Source organism: Castor canadensis, chromosome 8, assembly GCF_047511655.1.
Source record: "Castor canadensis chromosome 8, mCasCan1.hap1v2, whole genome shotgun sequence".
Taxonomy (NCBI): Eukaryota; Metazoa; Chordata; class Mammalia; order Rodentia; family Castoridae; genus Castor; species Castor canadensis.
Window position 1 is genome coordinate 142,336,062 of NC_133393.1, and position 26,122 is coordinate 142,362,183.

General features: G+C 39.9%; 1 protein-coding gene across 4 annotated transcripts in view; it reads left to right on the forward strand.

The window, feature by feature from the left end:
- Positions 1–3,829: 3,829 nt before the first annotated feature.
- Positions 3,830–26,122, forward strand: part of Tcp11l2 (t-complex 11 like 2) — a 42,365-nt gene continuing 20,072 nt past the window's right edge. Inside the window, exons 1-7 of one of the 4 annotated variants that reach the window (XM_020184482.2) lie at positions 7,919–8,064; positions 11,211–11,367; positions 15,375–15,566; positions 17,907–18,042; positions 22,382–22,502; positions 23,648–23,868; positions 25,657–25,793. In XM_020184482.2, the coding sequence (XP_020040071.1) occupies positions 15,410–15,566; positions 17,907–18,042; positions 22,382–22,502; positions 23,648–23,868; positions 25,657–25,793 (772 nt within the window). In that variant the 5' untranslated portion in view covers positions 7,919–8,064; positions 11,211–11,367; positions 15,375–15,409. Of the gene's footprint in view, positions 3,937–7,908; positions 8,065–11,210; positions 11,368–15,374; positions 15,567–17,906; positions 18,043–22,381; positions 22,503–23,647; positions 23,869–25,656; positions 25,794–26,122 lie in introns of those variants that run through there. The other 3 variants (XM_074084295.1, XM_020184480.2, XM_020184483.2) reach the window with 3 other exon arrangements.

Sequence of the window (26,122 nt, forward strand, 5' to 3'; positions counted from 1 at the left end):
ACAAATAATTGGCAAGGGACAAAAACCATTTGCATTGTTATCATTTTTCGAGAGATCGACATCTACCTTGACAAAGTTGTAAAATATCTAAACTAATAGTGTATAATAAATCCAACAAAACGTCCTAGCCCTAGAGCATCGGTCAATCCTTGCATGGATCTGCCACTAGGCTGCACTACACATACTGAAAGGACATCCATTAATCCCTTTTGCTCACTTCCATGATTTTGGATAACGTGAATAATTAAGCAACTTTTGGATAGTTGTTTTTAACATAATATTATATTATTAGTAGTGGTTAATATTTATTGAGTGCCATCTGTGCCAGGTACATGATTAGGCAAATGTATTATCTCATGTGCTTGATACTAAGAGGAAGGTGTTAGTATTACCTTACTATACTGATGAAATTGGAGCTTAGCTGAATTAGTCTTAAAATAACATGGCTCATAAGTGATAGAGCAGGGATTAGAACCCAGATCTGCCTGTTTGACTCCATATCTTTACTCATAGCTACACAGTGTCACCAAATAGTAACTATTACTTGTTTATCTTCCTACTGGACTGTGAGTTCTATAAGGACAATGGTTGTGGTTTCTTGTTCATTCTTATCTAATACCTACTGATATCCAGCACATAATAAGTATTTCTTTAAATTGATTATTAAAAAGCAGAGAATCATATTTCAACTCTTGCGCTTTCTATTAGCCCTTTCACCCTCCTTTGGTAATTAAAAGTTGATCTATAATCCTATGTTCACTTTTTTATCAGTAATAATGTTTCATCAGTAATAAGGTGGGTATGGGGTAGTAATGGTAATTAATATTTATTTGTTGAATTGTTTATAAGTTTTATTTTTTGGCAGTACTAGAGCAAAGGCTTCATGCTTGCTAGGTACACACTTTATGACTTGAGCCAGTCCATCAACCCTTTTCTTGTGTTGGGTATTTTTGAGATAGGGTTTTTTGATCTATTGCACCAGCCAGCTTCAAACTAAGATCCTCCTGATCTCTGCCTCCCGAGTAGCTAGGATTACAGGCATGAGGCACTGGTGCCCAGCTTGTATTATTCCTTTTAATTCTCTGACAAACAATGGGATATTTATCCTAGCCAAGGTTCTTAGTGGCAAATAATAGACAACTCTTTTGAATAGGCCAGAGGAATCTGGGTAGCTCATGGAATTGAAATCAGAGAGTCTTGGTAGCTCATGGAATTAGCTAATGAATGAGCCCAACCTACTTTAGGCTGAAGAACCAGGCTTGGAAAAGAGCTACAGAAAGTCAGGCATAGCTAAGACCATGCCACGTGTTGATTTGCTAGAGATGCTATGACTGGTGCTTTTGTGTTGACCCCAGCACCCCACCACCACCACTGCCACTGCAGGCTCTCTGAATATCCCTGCCTTCCTGTGGTGGCCAGCATCTAATAGCACATGCTTAGGTCCTGTGTCCATGCACAGCTGTCAAGGGCTGGAAGGAAAAAATCTTTCCAGCTTCAATAGCAAAGAATTAATGGGTTTACCATATCATCCCCACTTTGGTTACTACAATAAATGGTAATAATGCAAGTACTTTTGGGGAAGCTAAATCACTGCTATGGTTTGGATATGACTTCAGTGTGTCTCCTGAGGTTTCATGTATGGAAATTTAATCCCTATTGTAAGGTATCAAGAAGGTGGAAACTTAATCTGACTGTGGTGTTTAGAGGTGGGGCATCTGGGAGGTGATTGAGGTTAAAGTTATTAGGTGGAGCCCTCATGAGTGAATCTTGTGGATTCACAGGGAGAGAGGGAAAGAGACCAGCAAGGACATGGAAGCCCCTTGACCTTGCACCTACAGAACCATGAGCCAAAATAAACCTCTTTTATAATTCATCCAGTCTGTGGTGTTGTGTTACTGAAGACAGAAAAAAGGCTAATACAATCACTAAAGTGACAAATGGTCCCTACACATTATCAATATCTCCATCCGTTTTATACCTGTGAAGATAGGGGCATACATAATGAGTGGTGGAACTTGTCTTATGAACTCTGTGGTCTTTCTGAATCCAAAGCCCACCCTCCTTCCTCTGTACTGCATTTCCTCCTAATTGATTTATTCTTTGAAAAACTTGATTACCTATACTTACAAATTTTTAAGTCACTTAAAAAATTTCATATTCAAGGCTGGAGATGTAATTTAATGGTTGAGTGTTTGCCTAGCATGCACAAAGCTCTGCAGCAGAACTTACATACAGAATCACAGTAGCTTTTTTTAAATATTCAGTTCGAACATTAAAATTAATTTAAATAATTATGTTGTACCCGGATTTTCAGGGTTTGATGATTATTTGTATGCAGATGTATCTGTAACATAAAGTATGTCATCTCTTTCCAGGAATTGTCCAGAAGTGCCTTCTGTGACTCTTTAGATTTTCTCAGATCAAAATTTACTTCTTTTTCTTTCTCTGACTACTTCATACACATATATGCACATATATACACATACACACATACCCACACGTGTGTATATATATAAGAAAAGTATAAACAGCCTCACATTGTAGGATAGTTAGCAGCATTCCATTCTTGCTTTCTGGAAGGCACAGCCACCCCAGTACCTGGTCCAAGAATCCAATGGCAGTCATGGAATGTGATTATAAATACTTTGGGTACTTAGTTGGTACAGTGCTGCTATTCTGTTGACATGTTGTTATGGAAACTGGATAATTATGCCAAGAGGTAATACTTTGCATGTGACACTGATGCGCAAATGTGTGTGTTTATGCAGTATGTAAGTATGTGTGTTTATGTAGTATATAGGTAGGTGTGTGTCTGGATGCCTGCATATTTGTGGAGAGAAGCCATTGGATGAGTTCTTCTGGTTTCTATTCTTGGCCTGTCAACTCAGTGAGTCACTACTGAGTACCTCTTTGTTCAGTCATAATCTGTTAGTACCCTAGTATGATACCTTCCAGCAGAATGCCCAGGAAATCAAGGAAAAAACACTGTCTATTGAAGGCTATTTTTTCATCTTCAAAAGGTATTATAATTATTTAAGTCTCATTCCACTTTGGGAAATGACACCTGTCCAATTTATCACTAAAAAACAAGGAAGGCCTTAGAGGTTAGAGATTGGAGCAAAAGCCTGTTTAAAATGAGGGTAAGGTCCATGTACTCTGGCTATCTAAGAACAACCTAAAAAAGTAAGGATCATATCCCCCTACCCAGTGAAAATAATTTGGGCATACCAAATGATTACGCAAAGCTCTGTTTATATACTTCATTTGAAAAGCACCATTTGTTATCATGACTTTCTTAAATTTGAATGGAAGGAGATGGGAAAGTTATGTATTATACAATGTTAATAGTCTGTTTCCACTAAGGTATACTTTAGAAGAACACAATGATAAGAGTTGTATCACCACATCACACTGAAATTACACAATGAACACACTCTCCTTGTCAAAGAAATAAACCAGCTGAATGAATGTTTGTAGAGTGAATTGGGTGCATGTCTTCTAGTCCATTTCTAGGCATGCATACTGTCTCCAGTGTACGCTCTCTCTAGCATAAATGGTGTCACCCTGTAATCACTGCTCTGTAACTTGGGTTTTGATGTTTAACACTGTATCTGAAGAATCACATTTCTCAATCCTTCTTCTGGGTTTTACATCTTATTTCAGAAGTTCTTCCCCCAACCCTTTGGGTATCCCATTTGATTTTTAAACTGAAGGCCTAAATGTTTACCAGAGAAGGCATTTAGAAAAAAAGTACCTGCTAGCCCTAAAGTATTAAGGAGAGGGACTGTCCTTATCAGGGGACTGAGCCATCACTTCTTTGATTTCCTATAGGTGCTCCTTGGCCCCTCCTACTTCCTACCTGCTTTCTACAGAGCTGTCCTCACTACTGGTTCTCTTCCTTTTAATTTTGCTTCCCAAGAAGAACAGTGAGTTCAGGTAAGTGGAAGTGGCCCATGGAGGGGAAGAGGAAGGCATGAAGAATGTTTGTCTTTTTAGTATGTGACAGGGTCAGGGCCTGGTCTAAACATGAGGGTACCAGCAATTAGAATGAGGAATAACCTCCAACTTTACACTAATTGAGTTCAGGAGAAGAAAACTGATTTTAGTACTTTGGAAAACTAATCAACCATCAGTTAATAGTCAAATTGGTCAATGATTTAAATCTGCCTTATCTTCAAGACCAAAGGAAAAAGAACAATAAAATTTTCCAAGAAAATGAAGCTGATTATTTTAAGAGACTTTATTTTAGAGCAATTCTAGGTTCACAGCAAATTTGAGCATAAGGTATATGGCTGAGGGCTGGAAGCACAGCTCAAATGGCAGAATGTTTGTCTAGCAAGTGGGAGGAGGCCTTGAGTTTGAACCCCAGTACCACTCACCCTCCCACAAAGGTATGTGGTTGACTTTTTAAAAAATTCAATGGCCTATTTTCTATATATATATTATATATAGAAATCTATATATCTATATATTATAGATATTATATATATCTATATATATATTAGCCAAATTATTTTTCTTCCTTTTGCTTTCAATTGCATCTCTTCTCCCCTTACTGCTTTTTTACAGCCCTTTCACTAACACCTTAACATGTACGGAGAGAAAAAGAGATGAAATTCTAGGAGTCACATCTTATGTGAGAGGTTAAGCTATAAAGAGTAAACATAAAGTCAGAATCATGTGTAGGCAAAGTTATTCTTAAAAATTGCCTAAATGAGTCATAAAGTCTGGAATACAGCCATGTTGAGGGGTTTTTTGTTGTTTTTTTGGTTGATTACTTTGATTCTCCTCTAGCATTGAAACATAGATTTCTTCGACTGAATACAAGATGAAATAACAGATTTGCATTTGGGAGCAGGTTAAGGAGGGAAGTGACTTTAAACACTAGACTCACATTCAGTGTGATGAGCTCAGGACGAGTTACATAACTTGTGGGGACCAGTGCAAAATGAGAATGTGGTGACCTCTTGTTCACAACATATTAAGGATTCCAAGACAGCAGCAGCAGAGCATTAAACCAAGCATCGGGCTTTCCACAGTGGGGCCATGTGTGACTGTATGTGTGACTGAGAAACCAGGTCTGGGTAAGAAACTTGGATATAATGAGAAGCTTGGAAATCAGATCAACAGGGTAAGAGAAGCATCACAGACTCCCACAGGGAGAAAAGAAGGGCAAGATCACTGGTGTATTTAGTAATTCTCCTGTGCTTCCTGCACCCTGTGCTAGCTGAGCAGGTGCAGCTAAATTTGTGTTACATTAAATCAGCTCCAGATGCAGCTCCATCAGCAAAGTAAGCCATCAAGGGGTTGCAAGTCCTTATCACAATTGCATTTTTTGATTTTCTGATTTTTTCAAGAATTCATTGTTTACAACTCAGATTTCAGACATGTAAAAAGAAAATGAGTGTTTGTATTTCTTCATCAAGCAAAAATTTTTATCTGCTCTAAGTCTTTTGCTAAGGATATTGACCAAATTTGGTCTCTCACGTAATTTGCAGGGGGAAAACAAACAGTTCTACCTCGAGTTCTGTAAGTAGTTCAAAAAAGAGAAGTTACAAAAGTGATGTGCAAATCTGGGTGTGGTGGTACACACCTGTAATCCCAGCACTAGAGAGGCTGAGGCAGGGGGATCATGAGTTTGAGGCCAACCTAGGTTGCAAAGCAAGACCATATCTCAAAAATAAAAAGAAATGTAGGTGCAATAATATAACTTCTTCAAATAAAATGTTATTTTACTTGCTAAAGAGGTTGAGTTTCAGAACGAACCCCCACACTCCCAGAAAGTCATGAATGTAACCTGAGCAGGAAGGATTGATTTTGTTTTATGATTGAGCTCTCTAGCAAGGATGTACACAGGCTTTTTTTTTTTTTAAAAGTAATTTTATATACAAGCTAGGCATTTTGGTCAGATAATTCACCAAAGAGTTTTCAACTAGCAAGTTATTTAACATTGAAATGACAGGAGACTGTGTTTCCAGGATCTTTTCTCATCCCAGCATGGGTCTCTGATGTCACCCCACCTTTCCTACTTCAAGGTTCTCACCCTACGACCTACTGAAACTTGATTTACCTGTTTTGACAAAAATCAGCTCCTTATAGCTTTGAGAGTTACACATTTGAGCTTTAAAATAAACGTCATGCCTAGGGTCAGGCAGCTGGTCACCCAGGTAGACTAGACAACTACACTGACTCATATTTACCTGTTCCAAGTTATGTCATAACACAAACAATACTTAATAAGTTCCTAAGAAGCCAACAAAGGAAGCAATATGTCATTGTCACAGAATTACCAGAGGTTTGGGGGTAATCATCCTATGGTTGAGTTTTAGGTGGTAATGGCAGTTGTGTGGGGGCTGTTATTTGGCAAGAATTGAAACTGGAGGCTTCTATCATCTGCTTTCTTCCAACAAATGATACAATAGGGCATGTTTGTAGGGAAGAACCTGGGTGGCTAACAGTATTTTCTCTGTGATCTCTTGATCTATATCAAGCTGTATATTTTAGAACCGAGGATGTTACAAAACAAGACACAATACAAATTTATACAGATCATCAGCTAAGTGTGTTACAGTAGTTTGTCAGATAGCTTCATAATTAACATTGAGTGCTTAATGTGCATACTGGCACATCACATGCTTCAGTTTGCTTCATCCTCACAAGAATTCCAAGAAACAGCTATCATTGTTATTCCCACTGATCAAGATCTCCTGAGTAAGTATCAGAACCAGGGTATGAACCCAAGGTAAGTCCATATTGCAACCATTGAATAATGGGATTTCTATCCTGCTCTCTTCCCCTCTCCTCTTTCTATACTGGTGGTGGCTAATTTGCCTCCACAGTCCAGACATGATTTCAACACTAAAGAGAAATACTTCAGCCTGTAGGAAACTTCCTTATATTCCTGCATGAAACTGTCTCCCAAGTAATACCAATTTACACCTGTCAAAAAATATTGTAGTTTTCATGTATAAGGTTGGGAAGGCTTGTTCACAGGAAGAGATGAACCGTAGGCCTGATTCCACAGAGTCCCCTTCCTGGAACTGGTTATTTACATTAACCAGTGTCGAAACCTCTCCCCAAGACAAGTGCTGCCAAAGAACCCTAGAGGAAGTAAGTCGCTTTATCTTGTGCATGCACACGAAGTCTTTAAAAAGCATGAATAGGCGTGGTTCCCAGGAGCTAATCATCCCGTCCAGGTGCAAATCTGGACCCGTGTTGATTTGAACACGTAGACACAAACATCGAAGACGCGGCTGGGTCGAGGATGAATGTGGGAAAGACCACTTGCCACGTTGTCGGTTCGCTTGTCCCTGTATGTGTGGAGGGTGTAGTGGTGGACACCCAGTTTCGAGTGCCCCGTTTACATAAGGAGAGTGTGGGTTACTGAAAGTTTCGCGCACGGCGGCGAGCGGCCAGAATCGCTCACGCGGCCGCACGCCGCGAACCCATCCGTGGGTGCAGCTCTCCTCCGTGGATCCACAGCCTGTCTCTTGGGCCCCGCCCCTAGGGCTCCTCCGGCCCGGCCCCGCCCCTAGCGCCCGCTCTGCCCCGCCCCGAACGCCGACTCTCGGGCCTGCACGGCCGCCCCAGTTCCGTAAACATTCCTCTCCCCGCCCCTCGCAGTCCTGGAACGTACCACTCACTGTACATGGGGCAGGGGAGCCGTTCCTCTTGCATCCGAAATTCCCTCGAATCCAAGCTATTCTTAACCTCTCTGATGCAAGCTTGAGAAAAACTATGTCTATAGTAGGTCGAATCTATGAGATTTCCGCAATCGCAGCCTAAAATACTGTACATTCTCCGACTCCGCTTCTCCCATTATCTCCCCGCTTACCCGTTTTGGGATGGCCTCCTCCCTAGAGTCCCTCAGGGCCCTTTAAATACGGGACGGGGGGAGGGGGAGGGAGACGGGGTTGGGGGGGACAGTGGAGTGGGGAGACAACGGCGGGGCCGGGAGTTGTGGGAGGCAGAGTTTCTGAGGTTGTGCGGTGCTCTGTGAGGAGAAACCCACACACGCCAGTCCTGGGGTCACTCCGCCTTTCTCTTGTGTTCGCGCGGGACCCGGTACGTATCCGACCCCGGGTAAGGGTCGCGGGCTCTGAGGTGACAGACCAGCGCGGGAGGAGGGGCACCTCTCCAACCGGCAGCCCGAGGGCCTCCTCCGTCCCGAGACGGCGGTGCCAGGGGCCCTTAAGTTCGACCTCTTATCCCCACTCCGGTCGCCTTGTTGGACTTCGAGTCGCGGGTGCCGAGGGGTGGCGGAGCCGGGGTCGCTTGGCTGGCTGTTTACATCCCGCCGGGCCGGTGCCAGCCACTGCGCGGCCCGCGGCTGCGGGTCATGGCGCCGTCCCCGCGCCCCCCGGCCCGCTGGAGTCGGGGCCGAGCCGCGGTGGAGAGGGCGAGGCCGGAGCTTATGTTTGGGTTTTGTTGCCGGGGTTTCCCCGGCGCTGGGCTTGGCCTCCGCGGTCCCTGGCCCCACGGGTTTGTTTTGACAGGAAACGTGGTGCTCCGAGAGGGGAGGGGCTCCCGGGGAAGAGGCGGGGAATCGCCGGCCTAGCCAGGGCTCGAACCCGGGTCCTTTCAGGGATGGTTTTGCTCTTCTTAGAGCTGCTAAGTAGGCTGGCACCACCACGGGTGGCAGCGGTGATACGGTGGCACGTGGTTGTATGTTTTCGTTAGTATGAAGGAAACCTTCCATAAAACGGTCGGCTTCGTAGTGATTTCCTTTTAAATGCATGTATCTATGTACAAAACTCTAGTCCAGGTAAAGAAACGTTTGCTAAATGCTGGTAGAGGGAGAGATGGTGATGAGGAAACAGTAGTGAAGAGTGGTGCTCAAATGACGAAAGCCTAGGGAATCTGCTCTTAGACGGTTGTCCTGCTATCTTAACTACTGGGAAACTAGACCAGTGGGCCTTGTCCCCAGTGCGCCCCTCTTTACTCACTCATGGTCTCCAGCCCAAAGATCCTGCTCCTCCTACCTCCAGCTCATAATGAGGTTATCTCAGTGGCTCCCACTTCAGCAGCCTCCCTGCCGGCCAGCCTCTTCCTCCTCCCTCTAGAGATTTCATCCCTGGCAGCCAGTGGAGGTCACCTGACTTGAAGGGGCCCAGGGCTGAAATACCCAGTCATGTGTATCTCAGGAAGCAGCTCCCTTTCATGCCATTTTGTGAGGGATTGAGGAGCCCAGGTACTAAAGCAGGTAGCAGGGATGGGAAGAGAGCGTGTTCAAGTGTGGAAAGTGCCCAGAAACCCTTCTCCCTGATGCTGTAATGCCATGCGTAGCATGAACATCTGCTTAATAGACAGTGACTGGCTTGTTGGCTTTTATCTAGCTCTTTGTTGGTTAGTTCTAATTTGATGAAGACCGATATTGTCTAGCTGGATCATGCAGGCACCTAGTTCTCTGCTTTACAGCTTTTTTGGGTTTATTTTATTTTTTCTTTTTGCAGTACTGGGGTTTGAACTCAGCCCTTGGCACTTGCTAGGCATGTGCTCTACCACTTGAGCCACACCTCCAGCTCTTTTTTGCTTTAGTTATTTTTCAGGTAAACTGTCAGGTTCTTTGCAGGAGGAGTCTCAGATTGAATCCTCCTACCTGTGGCTTCCTGCGTAGCTGGGATCACAGAAGCACCACACTGTGCCTGGCATATTGATTGAGTTGGGGGTGTCACTAGCTTTTTGCTGGGACTGGCTTTGAACCTCCACCTTCCTGATTTTTGCCTCCTGAGTTGCTGTGACCACAGCTGTGAGCGAGCCACTGTGCCCACCCCTGCCGTATGGTTTTTGCTTGCTGTGGATGAATAACTTTTTAGCACTGCTATTTGGGACTGGTGCTAAAGCGGCCTTACAGAAGATGGATTTATTCCAGCATCTGCAATTTTTTTCATCAGAGCCCAGTCTTAAATACTCTGACCTCCTGCTTTTTGCTACACAAATATGAATGCTTGTCCTTGCACCTCACTTTGAGCTGATCTTGAAGGATGGTATCCACTAAATGTTTCTTGAAATTTGTCTTTTCCATGACTAAACCTTAACTGGATGGGTTTCATTCCTCAGGGCCCTGCTGGATTATCTGAATAATTCACTCCAAAATGTTTATGACTCATACTAGCTGTACGCAGTTAACTCTTGATAATAATTGAGTTTTCACCAGGGATTTACAGTGCATAAAGAATGGCACCCTAACAGATTATTTTCAGTTACAATAGTGAGGTAGTTGAGAATTATTTTGGAGAGTGACCTCTTTCAATGATGCCTTCACAGTATAGCACTTGCTACAGCCATCCCAGGGTAAGGTCAGCTTGCTTTCACATGTGCAGGCATTCATGTGGTGGTGGATAGACAAATTTGGCAGGGTGGAGTAGAAAGAATGAGCAGCACACTAATTTTCTTCACCCATCCTGGAGTGATAGAGAGCATAGGCTTAAGGATTCCACTGCCTGGATTTCAGTTGTGCCTCTGCATTGCCATGAACCTTTGGGGCAAGTAATGTGAACCTCTCTGAGCTTCAGGTTCTTAATACAAAATGGGGATGATAACCTTAGCTAAAGAATATAATGAGGATTCAAGGAGAAAAAGTATTGAAAGCACTTACAGAGTGCTTATTATTGAGGCCATAATAAGCAATTCATGACTGTTAGCTTTAATTGTTATTATTCGGTGTCAGTGAGTGCCAGAGTTGAAAGGCCAATGTAAAAATTTCTTTAAGATTCTGGAACTGTGAATGTTTCATAGCTTGAATTATTGGTACCTTGGAAATGTGTTGAGATAGGTACTAGAAATTGGAGAAGCAGCTCAAAATTTAGTTGGAAGGCAGATATGCAGACAACAACTATAGCACTTTAAGTAACTGCCTAGTGGTAATATGAGCAATGTGACAGAAACAGAAGAGATAGAAAACTCAAGTTGTTTCATGAATAGAAGTGTGGCTTAATTTGTTCATGCAACAATATTATATTCATTGAGCTCTTAGCTCATCCCAGACAGTGATCTAAGCTTTACATGACTAATTGGATGTGGTAAGTGGGAATTTCAGGGACGGTCACCTTGAACTTAAAACATTCAGTTTCAAATCTGAATGACCACAAGGAGCCAACCACTTGGAATTTAGGTGAGTAGCATAACAAAGGTGAGTAGCTCATTCTTTCTACTTCCACCCTGCCAAATTTGTCTATCCACCACCACATGAATGCCTGCACATGTGGAAGCAAGCTGACCTTACCCTGGAATGGCTGCAGCAAGTGCTATACTGTGAAGGCATCATTGAATAATAGCAGATGAAAGTGCTCCAAAGAAAGAAGTGTGGCATGTCTGAAGAACTCCAAAAAGGTGCTGATTCTAGAGCCTGAATGGTCAGGGAGTGAGGTGAGTAAAGGCCAGATCACAAAATGGTTATTGACCCACCAAAAGATTTTTTTAGGAAAAGAGAAACCACCCGGGAGTGAACTCTTTAAAGAAATGACTTATTTTTCCTTTTCTGAAGGATTTTGGCCTATTTCTTGTTTAATTCTCTAGGTGCTATTGAAGAAGGACATAGGGACAAGTTTCACTCTAAAGTGATTTTATAATAGAGTGGTACCTAAGTAGCTGGAAAAATCAAAACCTAAAAACTGCAGAACATAGGTCTGCTGAATCAGAACCTGGAGGTTTCAGCTCAGTACTTCTCTTTTAAACAATTAATCTGTAAATACTTTCAAACTTACGGAAGAAGTTTCAAAAATACCTGTGGTCTGCTTTTGACTCTGGCTCAACCATTTGAGAGGAAGTTACACACATCAGGGCCCTTTATTCCTAAACATATAACCACATTACATTTATCAACTTTAATAATTTAACATTGGAATACAGACAGGAGATTCAACTATTGTGGTAATATTATCATTGACCAATAGTGGCCTTTATAGCATTTATTTTGTCTAGTGCAGGATCCAGTCTAGGATCATCTGTTGCATTCAGTCATTGTCTTAGTTCATTTTGTGTTGTGATAACAGAATACCAAAATCTGGGTAATTTATAATGAACAGAAATTTATTTATCTCATGGTTCTGGAGACAGGAAAGTCCAAGATTTAGGGACTTGCATCGGTAAAGGCCTTCTTGCTGAATTATAGCATGGTGGAAGGCATCACATGAGCAAGAGAATGCATTAGACATTAAATTTACAGCCTCATGACTTTTATAATTGGCATTAATCCATTCATGAATGTGGACCCCTCATGACCTAAATACTTCCCATGGGGTCCCACTTTCCAGTACTGTTGCATTGGGAATTAAGTTTCCAAAACATGCTTTTTGAGAGGCACCTTCAAACCACCACAGTTACCGAGTCTCTTTGCATCTGGAATATATCCTCATTCACTGTTTTTTATGATATTGACATTTTCAGTATTTATAACTTATTTTAATAAGAGTAAAACAATAGCTGAGATATGTCAGGTCCTTACAAGGAGCTTAAGTACTTGGACTTCAACTACTTCAGTTAATCTTCACAACAGTTCTACAATGTCATTTGAGTCAAGTAACTTTGTCCTTAAATGATCTATATGGAAACCAAAAACCAAGAAAGGTAAGAGTAGGTGTAAAAGCCCTTGCAGAAGAACATTCACTTTGTGGGCCATTTGCTTTTGGGTTTTGTATTTCAGACAAGTGCAGGAGGTCTGGCTAGGTTACTAGCCTTGTTTGTCTATAGAGCAACCATGCTTTTATTACCCTGAGATAACTCTGTTCTTCCCTGAAGAGTTTTTAATGACTGTGGTGATATTAACAAACAAAAAAGTAAATCATCATAGCAAACATCTGTATTCTGTTCTCTGTGTGTCACACACTGTCCCAAGAACTCTCTATATAAAAGAAATATCATCCCAATACTATGAATTAGGCATGATTGGTATGCCTCTATGAGGAAATAGACAATTTCTTTTTTTTTTCTTTTTGGTAGTACTGGGGTTTGATTTTGTTTTTTTTTTTTTTTTCAGTACTGAGGATTGAACCCAGGGCCTTATACATGCTAGGCAAGTACTTTAGCACTGAGCTACATCCCTAGCCAGAACTGAGGTTTGAACTCAGTGCCTCATGCTTGCTAGGCAGGCATCATACCACTTGAGCCACACCCCCACTCCCCCAAACAATTTTTTAATAGAGTGCTTGGCTTCAAAGACATGCTTCTACTTGGATAAAGTAAGGCCCAGTTGTAATGTGGAGGCTTCTACCAACTAAACAAGAGCTTCTTACATTATGAAGCTTTTAAATTTTCTGTTGCATTCCTATGCCAAGAATGCCATCTCTGGTGACTTCTTGTTAGAAAGCTTATTTGATCTCAATTCAACATGCTTGCTATGAGCACATTTAGTTTTTTACAACTCCTAGTAATGCCTTGTGGAACTCTTTCTTGGGGCATATTAGCAATTCCTAGCAGAAAGAACTGTATAACTAGCCCAGCCATATCAAGAAAAAAGAGATGAAGAGAGTAGATGTGATAAAGTCACACAGCAAGTTAATGATAGACCTTGGCCTCAAACCCTGGCCTAACCTAGAGATCTTTTTATTTTTTCAAATCTTTGCACTTGGCTGCCTTGTTAAATATAACTTAAACCTACGAAATGTGCTATCCTGCTGGAGTAAGAAAATGAATAACTTTAACTTAGTTCCTAAGTTCCCATGAATGAAAATTTTTATTTACTTGGAAAAAAACTGCTGAAGACCTGCTCATTTGAGGCAGCTGGAGTAAAGAAAAAAATCAAGAGCAGAGCATATGAGGCACATTTACTATATTATAGTGGAAACAGTCTTAAGATATTCAAAGAAGTGTGCCAATTTTGAGTTTTAAATCTAATAAGCTAGGCTTAGGTGGTAGATTCTCTGCTCTAGGGCTTGGTCTTTGGCAATACCAGGCACATAAATGGATAGTGATAGCAGTTTGCAAATGTGGTAGTTGAAGCTCTATCAAATGAGGTTCAATGATTATAATTTAGCTGATAGTGAATGAATACTTGTAACATACTTGGCACAAGCAGTGGACAAAATACAGTGTCAGCCTTATTAAGGAGATTCAGAAGTAGCCATGGGAAGAAAATAACTGTAAAAATGCTTTTATGGAGATGCAGGAGATATGCTGCAGATGTACTAAGAAAAGTGCCATGAACTCTGTGGGAAGGTAGAGAAAGGCTTCTTGGAGAAAGTAGTATTTTCAAGAATTACTATCAATAGGAAGTAAAATGTTGGTAAAGAGAGATACCAAGCTAGAGAGGAAGGTAAGTTTCACATTCTGGCAGCTTTAAAAGCATTGCATTCCTCATTGTATGGGCTGGCTCAGGTTTAAAGGGATACAGTGAATTCTTACCATTGTTGTCTATCCAGGAGTTGAAGTACCTTTTTTCTTGGGCCAGATTTCCCTTTTAGTGTCAGCTGATACCATGCTTCTATCAAGGCCAGCTTTCTCACAGGCCTGGCTAGTGATCTTGGACCTAAGTCTGGGTATCTCATGTGCCTATTATCTTTCTGGGTTGTGCCAGGCCCAACTTCTTTCCCTGGGAGGCAGTCTTATGTCCCAGAAACAGCACTAGACATAGAATCAGGTGCCTGGCTCTGTGGTACAGTTAGTCCCCTGGTCCCTCTGAGTCTGTTCTCCTGTCCTGTGAGTCAGGATCCTATAATCCTATTGACTTACTGGGTTAAGGTAGGTACTTTGTAAATGGTCAAGTACAAGCCAAATATCAGATCTTACTCTTCATGTTGTGACATCTCATCTGAAAATGGCCAGAAAGAAGCTAAAGACTTGTCAGCCAGAGATGCTCATTAGTCTTTCCCTTCCCCACAGAAGCTCACAGAAGGCATAAAGAGGCTGATTTCAAACATTTTATTTAAAACAAGAAGAAGAGAAAAAAGTAACATTTGAGTGTTGTGTCAATAAGATTTATCCTATTTAATTGTTAACCCCATGAGGTCAGTCTTTCAGTCCAGTTTCACTGATGAGGCAGGTGGTTAATTGACTTCCCCAAGATAGAATAAACACTCTGACCCCAGAGCCCCACTCTCTCCCCTTACCCTGTTTTAGGGACCCAGGAGGAGAACATCTGTGTATTGTGTAATTTTTTTTTTTTCTTAAGGATCTGTCATTGCTTAGAGCTGTCCTGCATTTGCAGTGGGTATGTCCTGAGTCAGCTCACACCAATGGACTGTGGAATCTCTTTTCTGGAAGGCAGTCTTGATGGACTCATGACAGCCTGGCCAGGATGCTAGTGGAAGGATGATGTAGTCTGGGGGCCTTTCCAACACTGTTACACTTGTGGGCACAGTCATCTACACTGAAAATGCATCTGTGGCACCAGGGAAAGTACCCCAGAATGATGATGCAGGCTCTCTATGTCTATGCAGGTGCTCTCTCTCTGTCTACACTCAAGTGACACAAAATGCCCTTCAATGGTGAGAAGCAGTATGTAGGTGAGGACCAGCCCAGCGATTCAGACTCTTCACGGTTTTCTGAAAGCATGGCTTCATTCAGTGACTATGAGTGCTCCAGGCAGAGCTTCACAAGCGATTCCTCCAGCAAATCCAGCTCTCCTGCCTGTGAGCCAACAAGGGATCATGGGCTGAGGGTGGAGGGTACGCTTGAATAAGTACATGATAGATTTGAAAACTCAGAAATGTTGAGAGTAAAGCATAGAGTTCCTCTCCTTTCTGAATGTACCAGAATAGCACTGCAGGGGCAGTTCAGCTATTTTGTGTATGTTTTCAGAAATAAATAGCCACTAAAGTTTATAATCTACTGATTTTTTATTTTTACCAGGGTCTTTAGTCTATTTGGTTTGGCCATAAATCAGAACCCCTCAATCCTGTCTGTCTTGTCTCCCAAGCTACTCACTCCTTGTGATTACTTCTTGAGCAAGTTGGGATAAATTCAAATTAGTCTTTTCTGATGTTTTTTTACTCACATTGGAGGAAACTTGCCCTCCTCAAGGGGTCAGGAAGGAAATGAAATAATTGAAAGGGTTTCCTGCTGATTTCAAACACTGTTGGGCAAATCAGCTAGTCCTCCAAGAATTACTACACTGGGATTGTGAGAAAAAGTTGAAAGAGTGACCACAGCAAAGGGAGACAGCTTTTTCCTTTTTTGTTTGTAGATACTAGAGATATGTTAAGCAAGTGTGTTTGCCTTTTTTTAAAGTTTTTAAATTAGACTGGGGGGTGGAGTGGGGCATGGCTCAAGTGATAGAGTACCTGTCTAGGAACACAAGGCCTTGAGTTTAAATCCTAGTACCACAAAAAAAGCTTTAAAACTAGCATTTTGCCTAGTGAGTTTAATACCTTAAACTGACAAAGAAAATGTAGAAAAAAGCAGCTAATGTTTAATAGGATCAGATGTCCACTTCAAAAAAAATTGTTCATTTGCACTCATTTAAAATTTTTTGTTCTTATTTGAAAACTTAGAAATACATAACTATGGAGAAAAGAAAATACTGCCTATAGTATCAACCAAAGATGACAGCTGGCAGTGCTTTGCTGTATTTTTATCCTTCACATAGACGTGTGTGTGTACACACACACACACACACACACACAGACTCTTTCATTTAGTATTATGACTAAAACATTTACTCATGAGAGTATATTTTCTAAACATTTGTTTTATGACTACCTACTACTTCATCAAGTAGGTACACCATTAATTTACTTACCCATGGATTTATCATAGGGCATTTAATGAGTTTCCATTTTGCTTTTGTTGTTATAAACTGTGCTTTATGAATATGTTGGTATATAAAGTCTTTTGGAAATTCTTTTGGATATCATTGGATTATTGGACCAAAGAGTTGAGACATTTCTGAGGAGAATCTTGAGGTAGATTTGGCAAAAGAATTAATAGCAGCCATCCCATGTTTTTGCACCTTTTCTTACTCTTGATGCTGTATTATGGGGTTCATGCATCTTATAACAAGGTACCTAGCTTCCTGAAGAAGGGTTTTGCTAATTGTCTGCATCATCTTTCTTTCTCCTCCTTCCCTCCCCTTACCCTCTTCCTCTTTTCATCCTCCTCCTAAAAATAAATCAGGAAAGTATTGCTTGTCAGTGCCTTTGTTTGGGGTCATGATTTTTAATTAACAGCAAAGATTTCCAACACTATTTTTAAAAACATGATTTATTAGAATAATTTATTAGTATGTCTAGAAATTGCTCAAATTCTTAATTACCTACCTACAGAGAAGTAGATTATCCAACTTCTCAGATTTATTGAGTTCTTTTTTTGGCAGTACTGGTATTTGAACTCAGGGTATCATGCTTGCTAGGCAGGTGCTCTTCCACTTGAGCCACTCCACCAGCTTTTAAGAAGCTTTTTTTTTTTTTCTGTGGTACTGTGGTTGAACTCTTGGCTTCATGCTTATTAGGCAGGTACTCTGCTACTTGAGCCACTCCACTAGCCCTATTTATTGGGTTCTTAATGTATATATCTTTACTTAAATTACCTTATTTAATCACCTCAGTCCAGCCCTGTGAGGAGATAAGTTATATCTCAGTTAAGCCAAATGATAACTACCAGTCAGTAAAACTTATACTGCCTATACATTTAGGAATTAGTTTTTTAAAATAATCATATCAATTATGTATATAATGCATATAAATGAATCTAAGTATCAATAGGCACTGACAGTAAGTGATTTTTTAAAGTTACAGTATCCTATATTAATAAGCTTGTCTTAGATATATTTGAGAATTTATTATCAAGTATGGCAACTGAAGTTATAGAAAGAGTGCTTAAATTTTAAGTTTATCTATTTTAGTATACAATCTCTTTACTTGTAAAACCCTGAAATATACATTGGAATAAATTCAACCTTATGTGCATGAAGAGACTTCATTGGATAACAACTTCTCTTCTACAGCATTGTCTGACATTTGTTTTACTTTCAGCAACGAGCCCTCCCAGGGTTGTAACATTTGATGAAGTGATGGCTGCAGCAAGAAACCTATCAAACATGACTCTTGCTCATGAAATTGCTGTAAATGAGAATTTCCAATTGAAACAAGATGCTCTCTCAGAGAACAGGTAACTTGGAAGCCTTTGTTGTGTGCAAATGCCAGGGAAGAGAGAGAGAGAGAGAGAGAGAGAGAGAGAGAGTGTGTGTGTGTGTGTGTGTGTGTGTGTTGGTGTGACACTGATTAACCCTGATACCTGGAAATTCTTGTATAATATCCACAGGAGATAAACATTATTTAGTTCTCTAATAAGATCTTATACTTATTTTTAAAATTCTTCTAGGATACATGTTACCCACAGCATTTAGAACTCAGTTTACATCCTGAGGGAAGCTTTTCCTGATGTTTCTGAATCCCCTAGACAATTAACCCTTGCTAAAGACTCCTGTAACCTCCATTGTCTTCCTTTTGGTAAAGAAATCTTATAATTTTATGTTCCATGTCCATCTTCCCCACTTGACCACAAGCACCATCAATGGCAGAACTATGCCTGAATTGTTTATTGCTCTATCCAGATTGTTTAGCATAACACTTGCCATATAATAAATTCTCAATAAATATTTGCAGATCAATTTAGTAAAAACTGATATTCAAGTTGTGATGGATAAATAAATGCAACTGAACTTCCAACGTCTGTAGGCTATCCAGAGCATCTGGAGGTATGATTCATAGCTGCAAAGGACATTTCCCAGTTAATCTCACTCCAGGGACCTCTAGTTAGAGCCACACCCTGCTATCCTACCTCAGCTTCTGGCATTGGTGGCTCACAGTTCTTCTGGAGTGAAACGAAGAAAAGGCTTGAGCCTAGTTTTACAGATAAATTATCTTTAAAAGTAAGGTTGGCTTGTGGATAATGCATTGAATTTTCAACTTCACAGTGTCAGTTATTAGTCCCAAGGTATTCTCTGTCAATTAAGACAACTTAAAATATTTGACACCATTTAGACCTTTTTTGTTTGTTTTAAAGGAAAGAAATCAGAAGCATAATTTTCCTTCCTTTTTTTTTGTGGGACTGGAGTTTGAACTCAAGGGTTCATGCTTTCAAAGCAGACGCAGGCACTCTACCACTTGAGCCTCACCTCCAGTCCATTTTGCTCTGGTTATTTTAGAGATGGAGTGTTGCTAGAACTATGTGCTCAGGCTGGTCTTGAACTGTGATCCTTCTAATCTCAGCCTCCCAAGTAGCTAGGCTTATAGGCACGAGCCACTAGCACCAGCTTAATTTTCCTCCTTTTAAATATGGATCATAGCCCTCCCAGGATGTGTTCATAATAATCGTCAGTTTTTTTCTCTTTTTTCTTTTTGGCAGTACTGGGGTTTGAACTCAGGGCCTCAAGCTTGCTAGGCAGGCTCTCTAACATTTGAGCCATGCCTCCAGCCTTAATCATTAATTTTTTAAAAGTAGATATATCTGTTTGGTTTTCTTTATGATCCTTCATACCAGCTCTACTGCTACATCCCTAGCCTAGGCCACCATCCTTCCCTGACCTGGACTCTTTCAATCCTTACTTGTTGCTCGATCTCCATTTTTAGTTCATCCCAGTCTATCCTGTATATCCACACACTAGCCATAATGATCTTTCAAAAGGATATATCAGGTCAAGTCGTTTTAAGACATTTCAGTGGTTTTCTATTACAGGTAGAATACAAACTCTCTGGTATGGCCTGGCAGATTATAGTTCCCTGACCCTGTCTCATAGTACTTTCTTACCTGCTTCCTTCCTGATCTAGGAGTACATCAAGTTTGATCTTGCTTCCAGAACTTGGTTCTTCCTTCTTGGTTGTGATAGTTCTTCCCCTAGATCTTCATATGGCTTTTTCTTCCATTGCAGTCTGAACTCATAGATCATACAACCTTAGAAGAAGCTTTTTTTACCTAACCAGTGAGATTAGCACCCTCTCCATCACTGTCTACCACATTGTCTCATAGCTGGAAGACTGTCTTACTTTTCTATTCTTTTTGGTTTTTTGGTGCTGGAGATAGAACCCAGAGTCTTACACATGCTAAACTTGTACTGTGCCACTGAACTACACTCCAAGCCCACTTAAACATTTTTAATGTGTTTTGTTTTCTATCCCTGCTAACATAACCTTTTGAAGACAGATTTTTTTTTTACTGCAAGAGCCCTTGTGCCTAAAACAGGCACTAACGTGTATTGGATGTTTAGTACACATTTATTAACTAACTAATGAAAATGAATTTTTAAAAGTAAAATTAGTATTTTTCATAAACATATAGAAGACAATTTAGGGTAGAAGAAAACAATTTGGGGGTGTCTCTGCTTTAAATTTGAAAGTTGTAAGTACAAGCCAGAATGAAGGTACTTTAGAATCAGACAGATCCTGGGTTTGAGTCCTGGCTCTGTTAAGACCACAAATAAGCCTCACATTCCACAAGGATAAGATGGGGACTATACTACTCACTTCAGATGAACAAGGTATGTTCATTGACATAAAAGTGCCTCGCACATAAATACTTTGACAGATACTGTGGGAAATATTAATCCCTCTCCCCTTCATTTTCTGCCCTGGCTACAGAGTGTGAGCGAGGGTAACAAAGTGCAGAGTTAGGACACATTACCTTTATTTAAAAATGAAGTAGCATATTATTACCCATTGATTTTCAGACAACCCTCCCAAATGACCAAGTTTTGTCTTTTTAAAATATGACTAATTCTCGTATTTTATCAAATATTTTATTTGGGGAAAGCAATGGTAAAGTTACATTTATAATAACCAATAGAAATGCTTATTCATTATTTTATTGATTGTCTACCCTCCCCCACCCAATTCTCCAGAAAAATCAAAGAGCTAAAAAGTATATTTCATACCAAGGCGAAATCCCCCCTGAACAATGAACAGACACTTCAACAATGAGAGACAGGAATGTAAAACAGGTCATGTTAAGGGGAGGGCACTAGTAGGAGGAGGGGGGTAAATGAAGAGGGTAAAGGAGGGTGAATATGGTTGAGGCACTTTCTATGTGTGTATGAATATGAATATGGAACATTGTAACCTGTCAAAGTCATTTTAAGAAGGAGGGTGGGGAAGAGGGAGAATAATGAAGGGGATGAACAGAACCCCGGTACAATATATATGCGTATATGGAAATGTCACAGCAAAACCTTCTGTATAACTGTCATATACTAAAAAAAACATTTAAAAAGTACATTTCAGCCTATAGGAAAACTTAAAATTTAAACTCTGATGTCCCTTAGAGATCTATAAAATTGTTTTAATTCATTCCTTTTGGTCCATTCAAGCCAGATATGTGCAACTTGTAAAATCAAGAGTCCAGCAATGTTTGCCTTTCTCATTGTTTTGGAGTTACCTGGGAGAGTCACAAACATTGGCAATGGCATGTCTGTTGAATAAACCACCTCAGGCCACTAGAAAAAGTTTTAATACTTAAATTTCCTAAGTAGAATATAGTTGCAGTTACAGAAACAATTTTAACTAAAACTCCTCAGAAAGCTGATTTTCATCTCTCATGGCACTATTATATACTTGGCTATTTATACTTTAAGAAGAAAAAATATGCTTATCTATCAAGTTATTAATCGCATTCATAGACATTCATCAAACACTTACTAAATACTAGGCACTGTGCTAGGCACAATTGTAGGTACCTAGACAAAAGACTTGTGGCCTCTGCCTGGGAGAAGTGTATTGTCTACAGTGAAAAAGACTCCTCAGTAATTATAATATAGGGAAATAACGTTGTTTTCTAAAAGCTGTTGCAAAATGGTGTCGGAGTTCAGTAGGAATGTGTATTTTAATATGCACCTATTTTAGGTCATTGACATAAATGAAGCAAGGTGGCCACCTATTCTTTTGTAAGCTCTTCCTAGAAGGTTCCTATTTCAGCAGTTTGGTCTGGCTAATTTTAAATGGGACATCTAAGCAGAAATTGGCGGGCATTCAAAGTCATGTTTCCTTAGGGGTCAACCTGTTCTGTTCCTTGCCATGAAGCTTCAGCTGTTGAAGAAAGACCAACTTTGTTATTTCATCCCTAAAATATAGAACAGATCTAAAGATCTGTGTAGAAAAATAGTTATCTAAATTATGGCATCTCTTTAGGACAGAATTTTATAAAGTTTTTAAGAGCTGTGGTACAGAATCATTAAAAAAAATATCTGGGGGAAGGCTGTGGCTGAGGCTCAGTGTTGGAGTGTTTGACTAACACTGAAAAAAAGTACATTATATTGTGCATAGTGGATACTTCACTGTGTTAAAACACTGCCAGTGCATTGAACAAGGGAACTATATCAAAAGACTAATAATAGTATTAACGGTGGGTTTGTTCTCTTGTGTTTTACACATTTTCTAAGATTTCTCCAGTGAGCATATGTCTTTTATAATCAGGGAAAATAATGCTTATTTTAAAACAGTCCATTTCATTTTTATAGCTTGGCTGGTCGAGTGAAGCACATTGTTCATCAGGCCTTCTGGGATGTCTTGGAATCAGATCTCAATGCTGAGCCTCCTGAGTATGAATATGCTATCAAATTGTTTGAAGAAATCAGAGAGGCAAGTTGATGTTTATATTAATTAATGTCTTAGTCCATTGGGCTGTTATAGCAGAATACCACAGAATGGGTAGCTTACAAGACAAAAACTTATACCTAATCACCTCCCAAAGGCTCCATCTCCAATATCATCTCATTGGTGATTGAGTTTCAACATACGAATTTGGAGGAGGGGGACACAGGCATTCAGAATATAGCAGGTAGTTCCTCTTCCCAAAGACTGTTTCATATTCTTTAGTGTTGACTATTTATTTTGAAAAACTGAGCATAATCAGTAGTAGAGTTTTTCCCTGTAGCTCCTATATCAGGGTGGAGGCTGGGAAATAGGGCAGTGGACAGAGCTCCAGACAATGCCTAGAGCACACACATTGACTGAGAGCATACTCTGAAGTAAAACAGATCTGGTTTAGTGATGGACCTGTTCTCTTGAAGTCCTAGTTTCCTGAGTATGTACAGGGTAGCAATAATAATGAAATGAGATGATAGTTACTATTTTAGCTAATACTTCAGCCTACACCATGCACTGCATTATTCATTTTATCCAGGTAGTTACTTCTGTTACTTTATATATAAAAACCAAGTTCTCTAACTCACCTAGGGTCACAAAGCTTTGGAGTGGACAGAGAGATTTGAATTCTGGTTCAGAGCCCATTCTCTTCACCATGTGTTACATGTATAAGTACAGTGACCACAGTGAAGTGAATAGTCAATAAACAGCTTGCTTTTATAATAAATAATAAATGTTTTATATGTTAAATATACTTAATGAATCCCATGGACATGTTTTCATTTATTCTTTTTAAGAGTTCTTTTAGCGCCATGATCTGTAACTTGTTCCTTCTTTTCTATACTGTCTGAAGACTTTTGGAAGTGCTGTCAGTAATGTTGCTTCCTTAGCAGTGGTTTTCATTCCAACAGGATCATTCATTCCTCAAGTTGAGGGTCTTTGATTCAAAAGATAGAACTCTCTTCTTCAATTTGAGACACTGGAGTGTCTCTGATCTACACCCAGGCAGAGGTACTGTCGGTGGCATCAGGGACATCATAATATGGACAGGGAGCTTGGGCATCTAGACACAGAAGTGAAAAGTGACAACCTTTATTCATATAATGATGCTCCTACTTTTTCCCTCTTTCCCTATGTAGATTCTTCTCTCTTTTCTGACTCCTGGTGGGAACCGGCTTCGCAACCAGATCTGTGAAGTTTTGGACATAGATCTCATTAGGCAGCAGGCTGAGCATAACGCTGTGGACATCCAAGGCCTGGCCAACTATGTCATCAGTACGATGGGAAAAATATGTGCTCCTGTGCGAGATGACAGTATCAGAGAGTTAAAGGCTACTGGTAACATTGTAGAAGTGCTGAGGTTAGCACTTTTGCTATTTACATTTTCTTACGGGATCTTTGAGTTCATTGAGAAGGGAAATGTGAACTTTGGGGAACACAGAATAATAACTGGCCTCCCAAAGGAATTCTAGATCTTAGATGAAAATAGGGAGAAAGTCATTTACAGTGAATGTAGAATTTTCAGGACAAGTGGTTTAGTAAGGTTATTAGTTGGCATGCAGTGGGCTCTGGGAATGCATTGGTAAAAAGACATATATAACCTAATCTACCAGGGAGTTCACAGTCTAAGAGGGAGACAGATCTTGGACAGTGAATTATAGTTGTGATAAGTGCTTAGGAAAGTCTCCAGCAGGGGAATCTGTCTAGTTAAGGACCTAGGAAGCCTTTAGTAAGAGTCACTAGCTATTATAATGCTTGAACCCTGAATTCTCAGTGATTTAATGAGTAAAAGTTTGTTTCTCACTTATGTCACAGTTTAAGCCAGGGGTTCTTGGTTAGGCAGCTTCCACATGCCATTTGGAACCCAAGCTGCTTCTCTCCTTGGCTGAACCCTCACTCAGGTTCTCTGCATGCTACCCATTCACCTGGGTGAAAAGACACTGTGAGAAGGCATACCAAGTATGCAAACACCTCAGCCAGAAGTGACATATTCCCTTGATTGTGACTAGTCACACGGTCCCACCTAGATTGAAGAGAGCTGAGCAAGAAAGGTAGTTGCTTTCTGGAAACACTTTTTGCAGCCACTAATCTATACTGCAGAGAGATTCTTTTGGTGGTCATCTAGCCATCTCTGCTGCAGCTTTCTTGAGGAAGTGAGGTGAACATTAAGTTATCATCTAATTATGTAGATGATAACTTCCTTATGATTCCAAAGGAAAGAATTCTCTGCAACATTTTTTGCTATTGAAGGGAATTTTTCTTTTTTATTTTTATGAATACAGCAATTGAGAATTGAGTTTAATGTAATTGCTTTAGAAAGATAGGAAACAGAAACTGTTCTGCATGTAGCAGGTAACTTACTTTGTGACTTTAACCAAGATAATATAGCTTCTCAGGGTAATACTTTTCCCTATCTGTAAAGTGGGCTTTATGTGTCCTTAGTGTTATCTCATTTCTGACAGATTGTGGAGTCCTTGCTTCCAGTTATCTTATCATTGGAATATATATCAAATCTACAGTGTTTATATTGGTCATTTATTGAGTACCTACTGCCACCACTTCCCCTTGCACTTTACCTTCATTATCTCATTGATTATTCACAATATCCTTCTAAGATTGATGTCCTTCTCTTTTACACATGAGGAAACTGAGGCTTAGAGAGATTGAGTGACTTGTGCATGGCCACAAATCAGGTCAGTAGCAAACCTGGATTTGAACACAGGACTGCCTAATTCTAAAAGGAAGTATTTTTCCTCAGTGCCTCACCACCCTGTCCTTTTTTTCTTGCACTTACTTATATATTGTTTCTTATTTCCTTAATAGTAGAAACCATATACACTGTATTCAGGTACCTTAAAATTTCAGGGGCTTTCAAATGAAAACTTCTGAATTTTTCTAATTGTTTGTGCTTGTTAGTATCTTTTTGTCAATTTATGACCGGATGTAATGGATAAGCTGGAAGTACTCTATCTGCTACAGTAAATATTCTTGTGATATATACATGTATATCCTTATATGAGAAGTGGCCTTCCAAATGACTTTTAAGGATGTCTATCTTTTCCAACCTGTAACACATAGGCAATAGTTAATGAATTTCGGCTTAACTTCTTAATTATTTTTCTAACTATTTTAATTGTAAAATTTTTAGACAAATATTCCATGTCCTGGACCTCATGAAAATGGACATGGCCAATTTTACAATTATGAGTCTTAGACCACACCTTCAACGTCAGTTGGTAGACTATGAGAGAACCAAGTTCCAGGAAATTTTAGAAGAAACTCCAAGTAAGTATAATATAATGTATTTATATTGAAATTGGATGAAAATGTGATACTGTAACTTTTGACATTTTACATAGTGTTATTAAACTCCCCCACCAAGGAGAATTTTGAGTTTCCTGTTAAATACTTTTTTACTTTCTAAAATTGACATCACAAACTTAGAGTTGCTTACTTTGTCCCAGGAAGTGTGCTAAGCACTATTTAATTTTTCATTAATTCAAGAAATATTTATTGAAATATTTATTGCTGTGCTCCAGAAATTGCTTAGGTGCTATAGATATTACAGTAAACAAAACAAGATAAAGTTGCAGTCCCCAAGAAGCTGACATTCT